General features: G+C 40.9%; 1 protein-coding gene across 2 annotated transcripts in view; it reads left to right on the plus strand.

The window, feature by feature from the left end:
* LOC106923764 (activin receptor type-1) overlaps nt 1-12,026 on the plus strand; it is a 35,478-nt gene extending 23,452 nt beyond the window's left edge. For both annotated transcript variants that reach the window (XM_014997042.2, XM_014997049.2), the window contains exons 4-12: nt 493-765; nt 958-1,224; nt 2,462-2,667; nt 5,678-5,777; nt 6,571-6,717; nt 7,515-7,790; nt 8,605-8,802; nt 9,461-9,591; nt 9,702-12,026. In XM_014997042.2, coding sequence (XP_014852528.1) covers nt 493-765; nt 958-1,224; nt 2,462-2,667; nt 5,678-5,777; nt 6,571-6,717; nt 7,515-7,790; nt 8,605-8,802; nt 9,461-9,591; nt 9,702-9,836 — 1,733 coding nt within the window. In that variant the 3' untranslated portion in view covers nt 9,837-12,026. The remainder of the gene's footprint in view (nt 1-492; nt 766-957; nt 1,225-2,461; nt 2,668-5,677; nt 5,778-6,570; nt 6,718-7,514; nt 7,791-8,604; nt 8,803-9,460; nt 9,592-9,701) is intronic.
* Nucleotides 12,027-13,795: the final 1,769 nt, after the last annotated feature.

The raw sequence follows: 13,795 nt of genomic DNA on the forward strand, positions 1-13,795 counted from the left end.
CCACTTGGGGGGAAAAAAAAAAATCTGATATTGATGCTGGAATCGTCTGATTTCCAGATTGTTGTCAGAAGTCTGCAGTCTCGGTTTGCAGCAAAGCTATGTTGAGGGAAGAGTTTCATTTTTCTACACAAGCAGCTACGCGTCATCGTGAGGAAACGAAGAAATGAAAATGTCTTGACAATTTAAAAGGTTCAAGGGAAAAGAACATTTAAAATAATCATTTTAACATTAACACTGACATCATTTATTTTGACAGTCTAAAACATTAAAAAGTGTTTCTTTTTTTTTTTTTCTCCCCCCCTCGTTTTATCTATTTTAAGTGTAGGATTACAAATGGGGAAAACATGTTTAAAGCTAAGTGGCGTCTAAAGCAACTGGCCAGCACTTTCCACCCACATGTTTTCTGATGTGAGTGAATGCCATTTAATTGAATGGGTTAGTAATGGTATTGCTCTAATGGGTTTTTCGCCTATCTGTGCTTCCTCTTATCAGATGTCGAGCCGTCTGCCGGCAGACCGGTCCTCCGAGACCAGGAGTGTGTGTGCGAGGGAGATGCGTGTGAGCATGGCCGGCGCTGCACCGGCCAGCAGTGTTTCTCCTCCCTGAACGTGACCGACAGGGCCGTCGTCCAGCGGAAGGGCTGCCTGAGGGACGACGAGGAGGGCAGAGCCACCTGCGCCATGGCACCCTCGTCGGTCTATGTCGTCAGGTGCTGCCAGGGCCATCTGTGTAACATGAACGTCACGGTGCAAATTCCAGGAAAAGGTGACTTTGTGCACGCTGGCTGCTGCTCACCACTAAACCTCGTCACGTAGCATGCAGAAGATTTTCTTGGGTAGTTTAAAAAAAAGGGGAGGGTAGAATTGTGTAAATTTCACTTTTTTTTTGTTTTTTTTTTGTTTAAAGTACGTGAAATTAAAAACTTACAAGCTGCCTTTTCTCCTTAATCTCTCTCAGAAGGGGAAAAGAAGCTCCTGAGCGAAGAGGAGCACGAGTGTGTATGCGAGGGCAGCTCCTGCGTGACGGCGACTCGCTGCTTAGGCCTCCAGTGTTTCTCGTCTCTGACGGTCAGCGGTGGCTTGCTCGTGCACCAGAAAGGCTGCTTCAAGGCAGTGGAGCAGAGCACGATGACCTGCAAGACGCCGCCGTCCAGGGAGCAGATAGTCGAGTGTTGCCAGGGGCATCTGTGCAACATGAACAGCACCGTGAGGCTTCCAGTCAAATGTACGACAAAGTCCAGAACGCACCACTAAAGTTCAGAGCTCTTAAAAGTTTTCATTCGATTGCTTTGGCTGTTGCACCTAGTCTGTCTTAAAGGACAGGTTTGGATAGGAAGTCTTAAGTTTCAAACACCTGGGGACTATTTCCATCCACTTCAATGCAGATTGCAATAAAAACGCACAGGTAATGGTTTATATAGATCATGTGGTCAGAGTTGCCTGTTTCAACTTTGAACATCTAGAGACTGAAATGTTTGCCGATTCTTAGTAAAACAGCTCAGAGTTTTCAAACCTTGCAACAGAGGCTCCATTAGATTAAGGACTGGACTTTGTCTAGGCCATCCAAACACCTTTATAGTGTTAGGATGGATTTTTTGGATGGTGTTCACTTATCCTACCACCAACTCTGACCAGTTTACATATTCCTGCCAAACTAAAGCATCACTCCAGCTTGATGCTGCCACCACCATGTGTGAGTTTGCCTTCATATAGTGTTTGTCCATAATCTTACCAGAGCATCAAGGAAAAGTACATTCTTCAAGTCTTCATAGAAAAGTACATCCTCTGTACTTTTCCATGAAGAGCAGATTTGTGAACCAGAATCAGCTGTATTTTTTTCTTCCACATTTATGTATTTTTTAAAATTTTTCTACGTCAAAACCCATAGATTGTCTTTTAAATAACGTAAAAAAAATATGTATATCAGACTCATTTAGTTTGCAATATAAATTCACATAATCTGAGGGAGTAACCTTTTCTGTGTTGCCCTTTATGTATGAGTGGTTAGAAATATGAATGATCATAGCAAATAGATTTCTAGGTGTTTTTCCTGCTAAGTGTAACCCTCCCTTCTCTAAAAGTTTGGCTAAAGCCTGAGCACCCAGACAGAGTTGCTAGTTATGTGTATGAAGGAGTTCATTATGCGAGTTGGGTAAAGGGGGAACATTGTCTGTCCTGAAGGAAGAGTGGAGCACTCTTCTCCATTTGGAAATTATGAATGGTGGTCAGTTCATCATGCTGATGACTTGATTTGATCCACACTGTGAGCTGAATATGTGACAGAATGGTTTTTAGTCTATTTGAGTTACAGCCCTACGCATTGAAGTATTATTATTTGACTTAAATGTCCACCTAAAACTGTCTGAAAGGACCGTCTTGCCTGGTTTTACCAGAAACGGATCCCGTGTCCACGCACACCAAAACCCACTGTAGCCATTTCACTCTTCTCCTTTTCCTTGCAGTCGATGAACTGTACAGCTACAATGTGACCACACTGACAATGGCCATTGTGGCCCCCATCATTGTTCTCATCATCCTTTCCGCCGCCGCCATCCTCGTGTTTAGACGCATCCACCGCAACCAAATGGAAAGGCTGACGTCACGAGACGCCGAATACGGAACGATAGACGGACTTATAGCGTCTAACGTGGGGGAGAGCACTCTGGCGGTATGTACGGCATAACCCACTTCAATGTGTTTGAAAGGAATTAAACCAATATATGTTAATAGTTACCTCAATAGACTTATGTTTCAGAGCTTGGCATCAGTCAAAACTGTCTAGTACAACATAGAGCTATACAGTATTTCAGATCCCAACTGTCCTTGTGCATGTTAAGGGCATTCTTGGGTGTTGGTCTTTGTCAGAGTGCAAAGTGACGGTTTTTACTTTAACAAGACAACAACAAACAGCTGACTTAAGGGATATTAAAATGTCTTCAGGCCTTCAGCCAGCATACAGCTTTCCACAGGAAAGTTTCAGTTTCTGAAAAAACCTCAGAGAACTTTCATCGTCCATCGTACACCCAACATCATAATGGTTGCTGAGCTTTTCTTTAGGAATCCGGCTTTGAATCTAAAATACGGCTCCTCTGTTTTTTCAGTAATAGATGTTTTCTGAGTCTGATTGAGGATGTAAATTGCTGTTTTCTTAGTTCATTTCTCTCCCGATTAGAAAATAATTTCTGCTTGCTGTACTTGGATATGTAGCCTACATAAACAAACATTATGCAGAATCTTATGTGTTCCCTTACTTTGATTAAGTGGGATTTTTGCCTGCTGTTTGCACACACTGTTTACATAATAATGCATAATAGGTACTTGATGCATAATAAATGCCTGTTTGTGGAAGTGTGGTTTAAAACTTTGCTCTAAACTATACTTTAAATAAGAAGCCGTAAACATTTTAAATCCCACCACCAAGTTTGTGACTCTTTATTAAGGCACGTTGTTCTCAGATGTAGTTTAGCTCTCGGTTTAAAAGGCTGAACGTCTGCACCGGTAATGTTTGGGTCTTACCCGAAGCAAGGCCAACATGTCTTCAAACACGATTCAACAGTGCAGGCCACGACTGAAAGCTGTGTACTTTCCTGATCGTAATCTCAAAACTGTTTTTCTGTCGGAGGGGGAAAAAAAAAAAATGGTTCTGCATGAATATTTGTGTGAACGCTGTACTCGGGAGAGTAGGGGGGGGGTGGCGGGGGAGCAGGCGAGTGTTTTGCATCGTCTCAGTCATTTTTTTTTTTTTTTTTTTGCTCCCGTCTCCTGGAGGAATGTTTTTGCTATTTATTTTCTCTCCACTCGACTGTGGATTGTGCGTCTTCCACAGTGTGGTTTGTGTGTTTGAGGGCTGCTAAACTGATCCAGAGTTTAGGTGGAGCCCTGTGGTTAGCCTTTCGTCTGAAAAATGGCTCTGCGGAGCATTTACTGACTCATGCAAGGCAGTCGAGATGAGCTGGAAAGACTTGAAGTTTAGTCTGTGCCCAGCTGTAGACTAATTAAAAGCTCCCATGATTAACTGTCATTTTGTAAGAAATGTATTCAGTTCTTGTACATTTTTGTACATCTTGCAACAACTTTTTTTTTTTACTGTGGTTTTATGTGGTAGACCAACAGAAACTAGTGTATTTGGAAATGGATGAAAAACGGTAAATGATTTCCAGTTTCTAAAAACAAAACAAAAAAAACTTTGATGCATCTAAATGCAGTGGTGTATTTATTCAGTTTTCACTCATTTTTTTTCTGAGGATCTTTAAAAAATTATTTGCAAAGAAATTGGTCATACCCCACGAGAGCGGAGATGAGGAAGACTGTACCAAGATTTCAACTGTGCATATTAGGGTGTACTACTATGGTGTTTGGGTTGCTCAGTAGTGTTTTTAGAGGGTCCTCAAGTGTTCGTAGTGGTTGTGGTCATCCGACAAGTTTGGTCTGCTGGTAAACCTACGCAGACGTGGATGTTCAAATTTTTTTGAGCAGGCCATCAGGGAGAGCTTTGGAGCATCAGTTATACGGAGAAGCATCAAAGAAATCTATGGCAACTGTGAAGCTGCTGCAGAAATTCTTAGTTACCCCAAAAGATTTGGGATGAGTCTGTGTGGCTGCACACAAATGGATGGCACACTTAAATGTTTTATTTTTGAAAAATCTTAAACCTCGCATCATTTTCCACTTCACAGCTAAGTGCTATTTGGTGTTGATGGATCAGACGGATCCCAAATGAAATGGACTGACGTTTGACGTAATCTGACAAAATATTTTGGAAAAATACAATTCTGCACAGCACAGTGTTTTCTTTCTGTCCATTTGGCAGTGAAGGGCCTAAATATGGAGTCATGGTTCTTCTGCTTCAGCATTGTAAAAAAAAATAAAAATATGCTCGACTGCCTGCCCAGCCATCCTCTCTGACAATAACAATATTGCACTGCTCTGATTGCCTTCTGCTTACATGGCTGGCCCTAATATAACCTCCTAAAAAAAATCTTTTTTTTTTTTCTACCCATTTCAACTTTCTGCAGCTCTCTGCAGAGTAAGTCATCATTTATTTTATGGTCGCGGCCTTGCATTCCTGTGTTATGATTCCAAATTGTCTCTCAGGCAGCTCTTGCATTATGCATCTGTTTATCTGAGCCATCACTTGTCTCTGTTTTCAATCTGTCTACCCCCCTCCCCCTCCCCACTCCTCTTCTCTGTTCAGTCATTTGTTTTTGCTCAGCAGCTGCACACTTTGCAGCTCCGCACTGCCCCCGTGTGGCAGCCTTTCGACACTGTGCGCAGTGTAGACGAGATAAAAATAAAAGGCTTAGCAGCATTGCGCCTGTTTTGGAGTCTGGCTCTTGGATTAGATAAAATCTCCAGCGCCCACACCAGTCACCGAGGAGGTGGCGCCTCCTCTGTTGTTTACTCAGCAGGGGGCACTCTGCACCTCCAACACACACACATATCTTCCACCCCTCTCCCCTCCCGCCTCCCAGTCTTGTGTAGGTGCCACATCAAAGACGGCTCGCTTGTGTTAATCCCCTTCTGACTCCCAGATGCTCTGTATTTCATCATTTGCAGTCCTGGGCCTCAGGATTTTCTTTAGGGCTGTTTTCATCAAAATGGCTTTCTTACCAAATTATGCACAGGCTCGCGTTAACATAAACAGCCTCTTAACCCTGTATGTTTTGGGGCTTTTCCAGGATCTTCTGGATCATTCCTGCACTTCAGGAAGCGGCTCAGGACTCCCGTTTCTCGTTCAGAGGACTGTTGCCAGACAGATCACTCTGAATGAGTGTGTGGGTAAGTTGCAGGTCGAACACCGTAAACTTCCTTTCTCCAACTATGGTCAGTTCCCGTAATAACGAACAATTTGTGTTCGTCCTCTCACATTATTGATGTTTAGACAGGAACAAATCACTGATGCCTTTATCAAATAAATTGTTTCCTTGCACCTGATGAGCCTGCAAAACTGTTCATTTTGACTTTGCTGTTCTACGGGAAATATTTCTTTTATATTATAGTTCCAGTAGAAATAAAGAAATAAAGTGACATAAAGTATTATTTAAATTCTTGAATGAACCTACCAGTGCAGAACAATGGTTTCCCTGTACAGTACACGCTCTTCCTGGGTCGTCTTGATGACATTTTTGTTCTATTGAAACCTCACAGAAATTCATTTGTGGCCACTAGAGGGCAGAGGGAATCTGATATTCGCAAATCCTACAAGAGTACAGTCGAGGGTTCGTCAACAAATCCTTCAGCTCAACAGATATTTTCTTCCACGTTGTTGCCGACGAGGCTAGTGTGTGCTTAGAATCCAGAAAAACAACCTTAGCAATTACTTTTTAGACTCCTGTCCTTCCAACCCAGAAAAGGAAGTAGACCAGAGGATACTTATCTAGCAACCCTGAACAGGAGCCACCTAGTTTACATACTTTAGATCAACATTAGATTCTTTTTCTTCTTTTGCTCTTTCCTTTGGTTTGTTATTTTGTTTGCATTTCCGTTTTAATTCCTGTAAAGCACTTTGTGTTGCCTCGTTGCAGAAAATGTGCTATATAAATACAATTACCTCGTATTTGTCGTTGTCCAGGTAAGGGCCGTTACGGTGAAGTGTGGCGGGGTCAGTGGCAGGGGGAGAGTGTCGCTGTGAAAATCTTCTCCTCCAGAGACGAGAAGTCCTGGTTCAGAGAGACTGAAATCTACAACACTGTGCTGCTGAGGCACGAGAACATCCTGGGTGTGTAACATGTCAACAACAAGGCTTTCAAAAATGCTGAAAATATTTTACTGTTTTTTTTTTGTTTGTTTGTTTTCAGTTAAGTTTTACATAAGAAAAATAAATAAATAAATTGCAGTGTCTTTGCTGACCAGCGGCTGCAACAAATCTTGCACGTTGCATAACAGTCAGAGGTTTAATTTAAAATCTGACTGCTGTATAATTTTCTACTGTGAAATAAAAGGATGTGCTGGATCTGTGAGGACTTTTGAGAGTAAAAATGTTCAGTAAACATGTAAGAAATGTGAAATGTTTTTTATGATGGCTCTGAGATGTAGTAGACGTTTTGTAGCGGATGCAGATCACTGCTCTGCAAATGACCCTGTGATTGAGATCTATCTTTACCTGTGAATTGGGTTAAACCTTTCTAAGCACTAAAGCCATATTTTGAATTTCACAAAGATAAGCTACCACAAAACTGAAGTATATTATTGTTTTTTTTTTTTTTTACATGCAAACAACCCAAGCTTTTCCCGTTAAAAAAATTTCTAAACAAAAGTTTTAGAAGCCCTAATAATTTCTGCTTGGTAGGAAGAGATTCATAAACATGCATCCCCCCCCCCCCCACTTTCTAGTGAATTTCTTTCACCAAAATACAGATTTCCTTGAACTGCTAAAATACAAAACTTGACTAAAGCAATATTTTTCATACTTGAGTTTTTTTGTTGTTGTTGTTTTCAAATTGGGGTCAACTGCAATCATATTTTCGTTCACACAAATAACCGGTCAGCGGCTTAAATACGTCTCCCTCGACTCAGGATTCATCGCATCAGACATGACTTCCAGGAACTCCAGCACTCAGCTGTGGCTCATCACTCACTTCCACGAAATGGGCTCCTTGTACGACTATCTTCAGCTCAGCACCCTGGATGCGTCCAGCTGCCTCCGCATGGCGCTCTCGATAGCCAGTGGCTTGGCACACTTGCACGTCGAGATCTTTGGCACTCAAGGCAAGCCAGCCATCGCCCACCGAGACCTCAAGAGCAAAAATGTTTTGGTGAAAAAGAACGGACAGTGCTGCATTGCTGACCTGGGTAAGAATATTCTATTTTGTGTGTGTGGGGAAAAAAAAAAAAATTACTGCACAGAAATGTATTTTTGTATCCAAGTCAGATTGCAAATGTTAGAACTGCGTAAAAAAGTCTTTGCCTTTGATGTTGTGGCGGGACCTGAGGGTTTGAATGTTAGTTTTTACTTAATGGGACTTCATCAAAGGCATTTAGAGGGTTTGTGCATCATGCCGTTTGGCACATTATCGCTACAGAAGCGGTTGTTTGAATCTCGAAGCCCATCAGCGCAAATATCCCTCCATGTCCGTCTGTCTGCTAAGCCATATTTCTTGTTAAATTAGAAAAACAAGCAATACTAAATATATCAGACGGCTCTTAACCAAAAACTCATTTGCAAGACCTTGGAACATTTAATCTGATGCGCCAATGTTCCATTTCACAGATGCTTGAAGCACATCTAATTTAGCTGAAAGGCCGGGTTAGATGGAATGAATTTGGCTGCTGATGACGTATTGCGCTGTGCAGACAAACACGGTGGAGGTTGTTTGTCTGGTTAGCGAGTTGTTGTTGTGTTGAAGTACGTCCTGTGTGCTGGATCAGGGCCGTTCGCTCTAAATTAGCCGTGTTTTTTGGTTTAATTCAGCTATACGAGGCCAGTGCGCCATCTTTGATATAGTCATTTAAGACCGGAGACCTCCCACCGACAATGCAGCGTGTTGTTGCCATAGAGAGGCAATGTTGGACATTTTATTTTGGACCGTTTTGATTTGCAAACCTTAATTTCTGGGGGAAGAACCAAAGAGTTTTCTTGTTTTTTTTTTTGTTTTTTTTATTTCAGGTCTGGCAGTTATGCATTTTCAAGACACCAATGAACTGGATGTGGGCAACAACCCTAAAGTTGGCACCAAGCGCTACATGGCCCCGGAGGTGCTGGACGACTCCATCCAGATGGACTGCTTCGAGTCCTTCAAGAGAGTGGACATCTGGGCTCTGGGCCTCGTCCTGTGGGAGGTCGCCAGGAGGACAGTGAGCAACGGTCAGTAGCTTCATTAAAGCTTTTTTACTTTCTGTAGCAGCGAGAGTGACAAACCGGTCATCAGGAAAACGGGTCAGCATAATGGCAGGTTAATATGAAGCTATGTTTTAGTTTAAATTGTGACGTGACGATCGATGAATAAGTGTCGCATTAAGGCCTCGTTGAGCCTCCGTTCCACCATATCGTCTTTTAGACGTTTGGAAATGTTGGTTAGCCAAACATCATGCCTGCAACATACTGTCCAGGTTGTTGTTTTCAGCACTTCAACACGTTTTATTGCGCTACAATGAATTTATGTATCATTTGCCAAAGCATACATTTAGAAAAATAAAGAACCAAATTACAAAAACACTTCTGTATCATTTACATCTTGCCATGATAGTGTATGCAGACCCCTGCTGTGATGGTTTGCAGCAGCTACTCGGTTTATGCTAATAGTGGAGTCTAATGTGATGTTTTGTTTGACTCTAAAATCTTTCATTGACATAAAAAGGATCAGAAGCTACATTTTCCGTACTTCCATCGTCCTTCTGGCAGCAACCTCAGCAACGTAACTTTAGAAGACTAAATCTTTGTTGCATTCATCAGTGAACCATCAAACAGAATAATGTGGCTTTTTTTTTTTTTTTTGCTTGCTTGCATCCTCTCCTACATGTAGGCATTGTTGAGGACTATAAGCCACCGTTTCATGACGTGGTCCCCAGTGATCCCAGCTTCGAGGACATGAAGAAGGTGGTGTGTGTGGATCAGCAGAGGCCCAATATCCCTAACAGATGGTTCTCAGACCCGGTGAGTAACAATCAGTTTTTTTTCACTCACACACACTGATATTACAACACATATAACTTCATGCTGCAGCCATTGACAAATACACTGAATCATTTCTTCTCGTTATCCAGACTTTAAGCTCCTTGGCTAAACTCATGAAGGAGTGCTGGTACCAGAACCCGTCTGCCAGATTAACCGCACTGCGCATCAAAAAGACTCTGACGAAGATTGACAACTCGCTGGATAAAATCAAAACAGACATTTGAGCCTTTGCTTGAGAAGAAGAGGCCTTCAAAGACATCCAGAGGATGGAACATCTTACAGAAAGTCTGAGAAGATTAAAGACTTCATGGGTTTAGTGCCCTTATAGTGGCACAGACCTATATTTATTTAAAAAAACGCTAGGCGGGACACATTTTGGCATCCAAAGATGGCTCATGTAGTCTTGGGGGGGGGGGAAGGAAAACATCAATGCAATCTATGACATAGGAGCTGGACTGTTAGAAACCTTCTTCAAGGAGGAAACTCTTACCTGGGCATTTGAATAGGCGTATTGTTGTTTTTTTTTTTTTTTTTGGGGGGGGGGGGGGGGAGGTTGTTTGCTTTTTTTTTTATGTTAGAAAGGCACATTTTGTTTGCCATGTTTTTCAGTTTAAAATGCATCTGGACGTAACCGTCTCACTCTTCTCTTTGTACTCCATTCATTTACATTATGGTACATTCATGTAGAAAAAAAAAACAGGCCAGTTTGGTAGCTTAATGTACACCTGCAGCAGCAATTGCAATTCCAATCAGGAGGCGTCATCTTGTACTAATGCGCCGTAAGAATAAAATTGAGTTTTATTCTTACAGTTTACTGTGCTGTAAGAATAAGTTTAATCTGAAATGTAACATTAAGGTGTACGGCGGCGCCTGTGGCTCTTTTGCTTTCACAGATGTGTATCGTCCATCTAAAGATACTCTGTTGCAAACAGTTTTGCGTATTATGTTAAATTTGCAGTCGTGGTTCTTTTTTTTTTTTTTTTTTTTTTTACAGCTTTAGACACAAATGCTTCAAGTTTAAATAAAAGATTTGCCAGTTACTGCTGAATTTTCCAAAGGCCTGTAAGTTAGCCTGTATTCTGTCTTAACGCGTGCATCATTGTCCTAATGCGTGCATCGTCAAGTAAATGAAGTCAAACTTAAGCCTTTTTTTTTTTTAAATCGTTTCTTTTAAATTTTATACCAATTAGTGATTTCTATTAATTAAATAGAAAAAAAAATTATCTGTCTCATTTGTCTTGATGGGGTTTCTAGAAAATATGCCAAAAGTGGTGTCTTGGGGGACACCCAAATGTTTGTTGCCAATCTATTGCTGAGGAAACTGGTGACTTTCCATCAGCTGTTGTAATTCTTTCTTTACACCTCTATTTTTTTTGTTTGTTTTAATACTTGTAGATCTGCTCATGGTGTACATCGGGAAAACTGACTTGCTGCATCAGCATTAGTGTTTGAAATCCACTTGCTTTTTAAATGTAGCGTTTGTGCAACTGTTTAAATTTCGGCATCTGCAGCTAAATCAGCCCCACGTTACATTTTAAGTCGATTTCAGTTGCATGTAGATGCAAAGGAATATTATTAAAGCTGAGAGAAACATGATGGGCCCTGAGAGAACTTGGTAGATGGCTTTGCGGATTGGGTGGATCAACACCAGCAACTCGGTTCATTCAGCATTTATTAATTGGCATATCTTGCCAAGCAATAGTTCAGTCGATGGCCCCTTTCAGAAAGGTGATGCAGTCGAGCAGAAAATTGGGACCAGGTGTGACTACTATGAAGAGGAATAAAATAACCCTGATTAAAAAAAAACAAAACAAAAGTGGCAATAATTTTAGAAGTGGTAGGAGGAAGAGTGAACATTAATTAAAGCCTCCAGGAACCTACGCCAGTGGCAGCATAACTACACAGAGTAGTTCACGATAACCTAACTGACTCTTAACTACACATTTTGGAAGGTTTGAAGTCTTTTAAAAGTAGATGGGGCCGTCTGCCTCACAGACAAAAACTGGGAGCTGGTTCCACAGGAGCCAGCTCCCATGGTTTATTCATGACAAAAATAAAAACTGAAAAGCTGTAGTTAACCTTGTGTGTTTTTATGTACCCTTGTCTACCACGCTTTTTCCTTCCACTCAACTTTTCCTTTTTGAAAACCAACTTGTTCAGAAATAACCTTTTTTAGCTTATGCTTGTTGTGGAGGGTGGTAGTGTCGTCGTTCTGGATAACGATCCAGTCAGCAGGTTTTACCATGACACATTTATGTGTAAAAAATATATATTTTCCTTCAGTAACTGAAATTGGGATTTTCATTAGTTGTAACCCATAATAATCAAAATTAAGAGGTTAGCACTTGAGATGTATCACAGAGCATTATGAAATTGAGTTTTACTTTTTAAATAAAATAACTGAGATAAATTAACTTTCCTATCATGTTCTAGTTTGGTATTTATCTGCATGTTCAAGCATTCAGCCCCTTACAACTTGCATATAAATGGCCTAAAAACATATTTTTATTCAGATTGTGAACCAAAACCACTCGGCACAGAAATCAAATAAAAGTTATATTTCTGAGTGATGACCTGCCAACAGCTTTCATATTCACATTCAAAAATGATCATAGTATTTTTTTCCTGATGTAATCTGCCCTGTGATCACTCATGTCAGAGTTTCATGGTTCTTTTATAGAAATGACTTTTCTGGAAAAACTGATTTTGGTTTGAAACTGATCATTAAAACTAATGATCCAAAGCTGCTAGTTGTATACTAACAAGATTTTCAGCTGAAATAATTTAATGTCTGTCTTGTGTAAACAAATTTTACTCTTGACCTGTGACTGATGACTATCTGTTGTTTCTTTTTCCAAATGGCGCAGTGACTGTGGCGGTTACATCAGTGCCATGTCCAGTTAGCACAAAGCTTCTGGTCTCATTTCTCTGCTTCCATTGCTGTTTAGTCATTTATAATTACATAATGCTGCAGAGCCTTTGAAACGCATCGCATCCTTTTCACATTTTGTCACGTTAGCTAAAAACAAAGTGCCACAAAGTTGTGAAATGAAAGAAACAATGTTGAATCGTTCTGTTCACAAATGGAAATCTGCTGCATTTGTATCCATTCAAATAGAACAACTAAAGCAGCAGCTCTTTTGGGGTATGTGTCTACCAGTTCTCCACATCTAGAGACGAAAGATTTTGATCTTTTTTTTTTTTTTTTTTTTTGCAAAACAGCCTAAGCTCAGATTGGATAGAAAGCATAACCTTTTAAATCTTGTAAATGATTTTCAATCGGATGGAAGTCTGGACTCTGATGAGGCCATTCACACTCATGGAAATGGTTTACATAATTCCCTTCAACATCTTAAACCTTTTGCTGCTTGTAACTAGTTTTCTTCCAGGATTGATGATGCTTGATGATGCACTGAATGGATGTTTTATAACCTCAACCTGCATTAAGCTTCTCCACAGCCCTTCCTGCTGTATTTACTTCTGGCTTGCAATTATTCCCCACTTTGTGTTAATTAGTCACATAAAACTCCAATGAAAGACAGTTAACTTTGGCATCACTAAGTAACAAAGTGGGAAATAGACGCATGACTACTTTCTTAAAGCACGGCAAAAAGCATGTTTTCCGTCGTGCTGATGAAGCTCCTTCACCTCCCTCTCTCTCTCTGCCTGGCGACACAGGCATCTGCTGTTGCCGTGGAGTCTGGGCAACGCAAGCACGACTCTGGCCAGAAGTCACACGCAGTAAATAACTTCTTGCGTGCAGACAAGTTTTGCAACAGAGTACAAGCTCAGCAAAGTCAAGCACCACTGTCAAAGGTGGCGAGGTTTCCCTCCATTTGGGCTGCTCACATCCTGGGACAGGAATTGCAACATCTCCTGTGGTGTAACTTGGTCTGCTGGCTGGAGCACACGACCGTAGTGGCCTCGCGGAGCAAAACATAACATTAGTTGAGACAACAGAACAACAAAGCAGAAAGGGAAAAAGCACACAGCTGAAAAGCGCACAATGTTTTAGAGATAAAAAAAGAAAAATGTCACAAAACATGTGAAGAAAAAGAGAAAAATTTGAGAAAAATTACCAAACACATGAAGAGATCAGAAGACAGGAAAACATTTGAAAAATGTTCCGAAATCTTAATTTACTGAAACAAAAGAGCACAAAGAAACATGAAACAGTGGAAAT

This window comes from Poecilia mexicana, unplaced genomic scaffold, assembly GCF_051168715.1.
Source record: "Poecilia mexicana isolate PSO_F unplaced genomic scaffold, ASM5116871v1 scaffold_2, whole genome shotgun sequence".
NCBI lineage: Eukaryota > Metazoa > Chordata > Actinopteri > Cyprinodontiformes > Poeciliidae > Poecilia > Poecilia mexicana.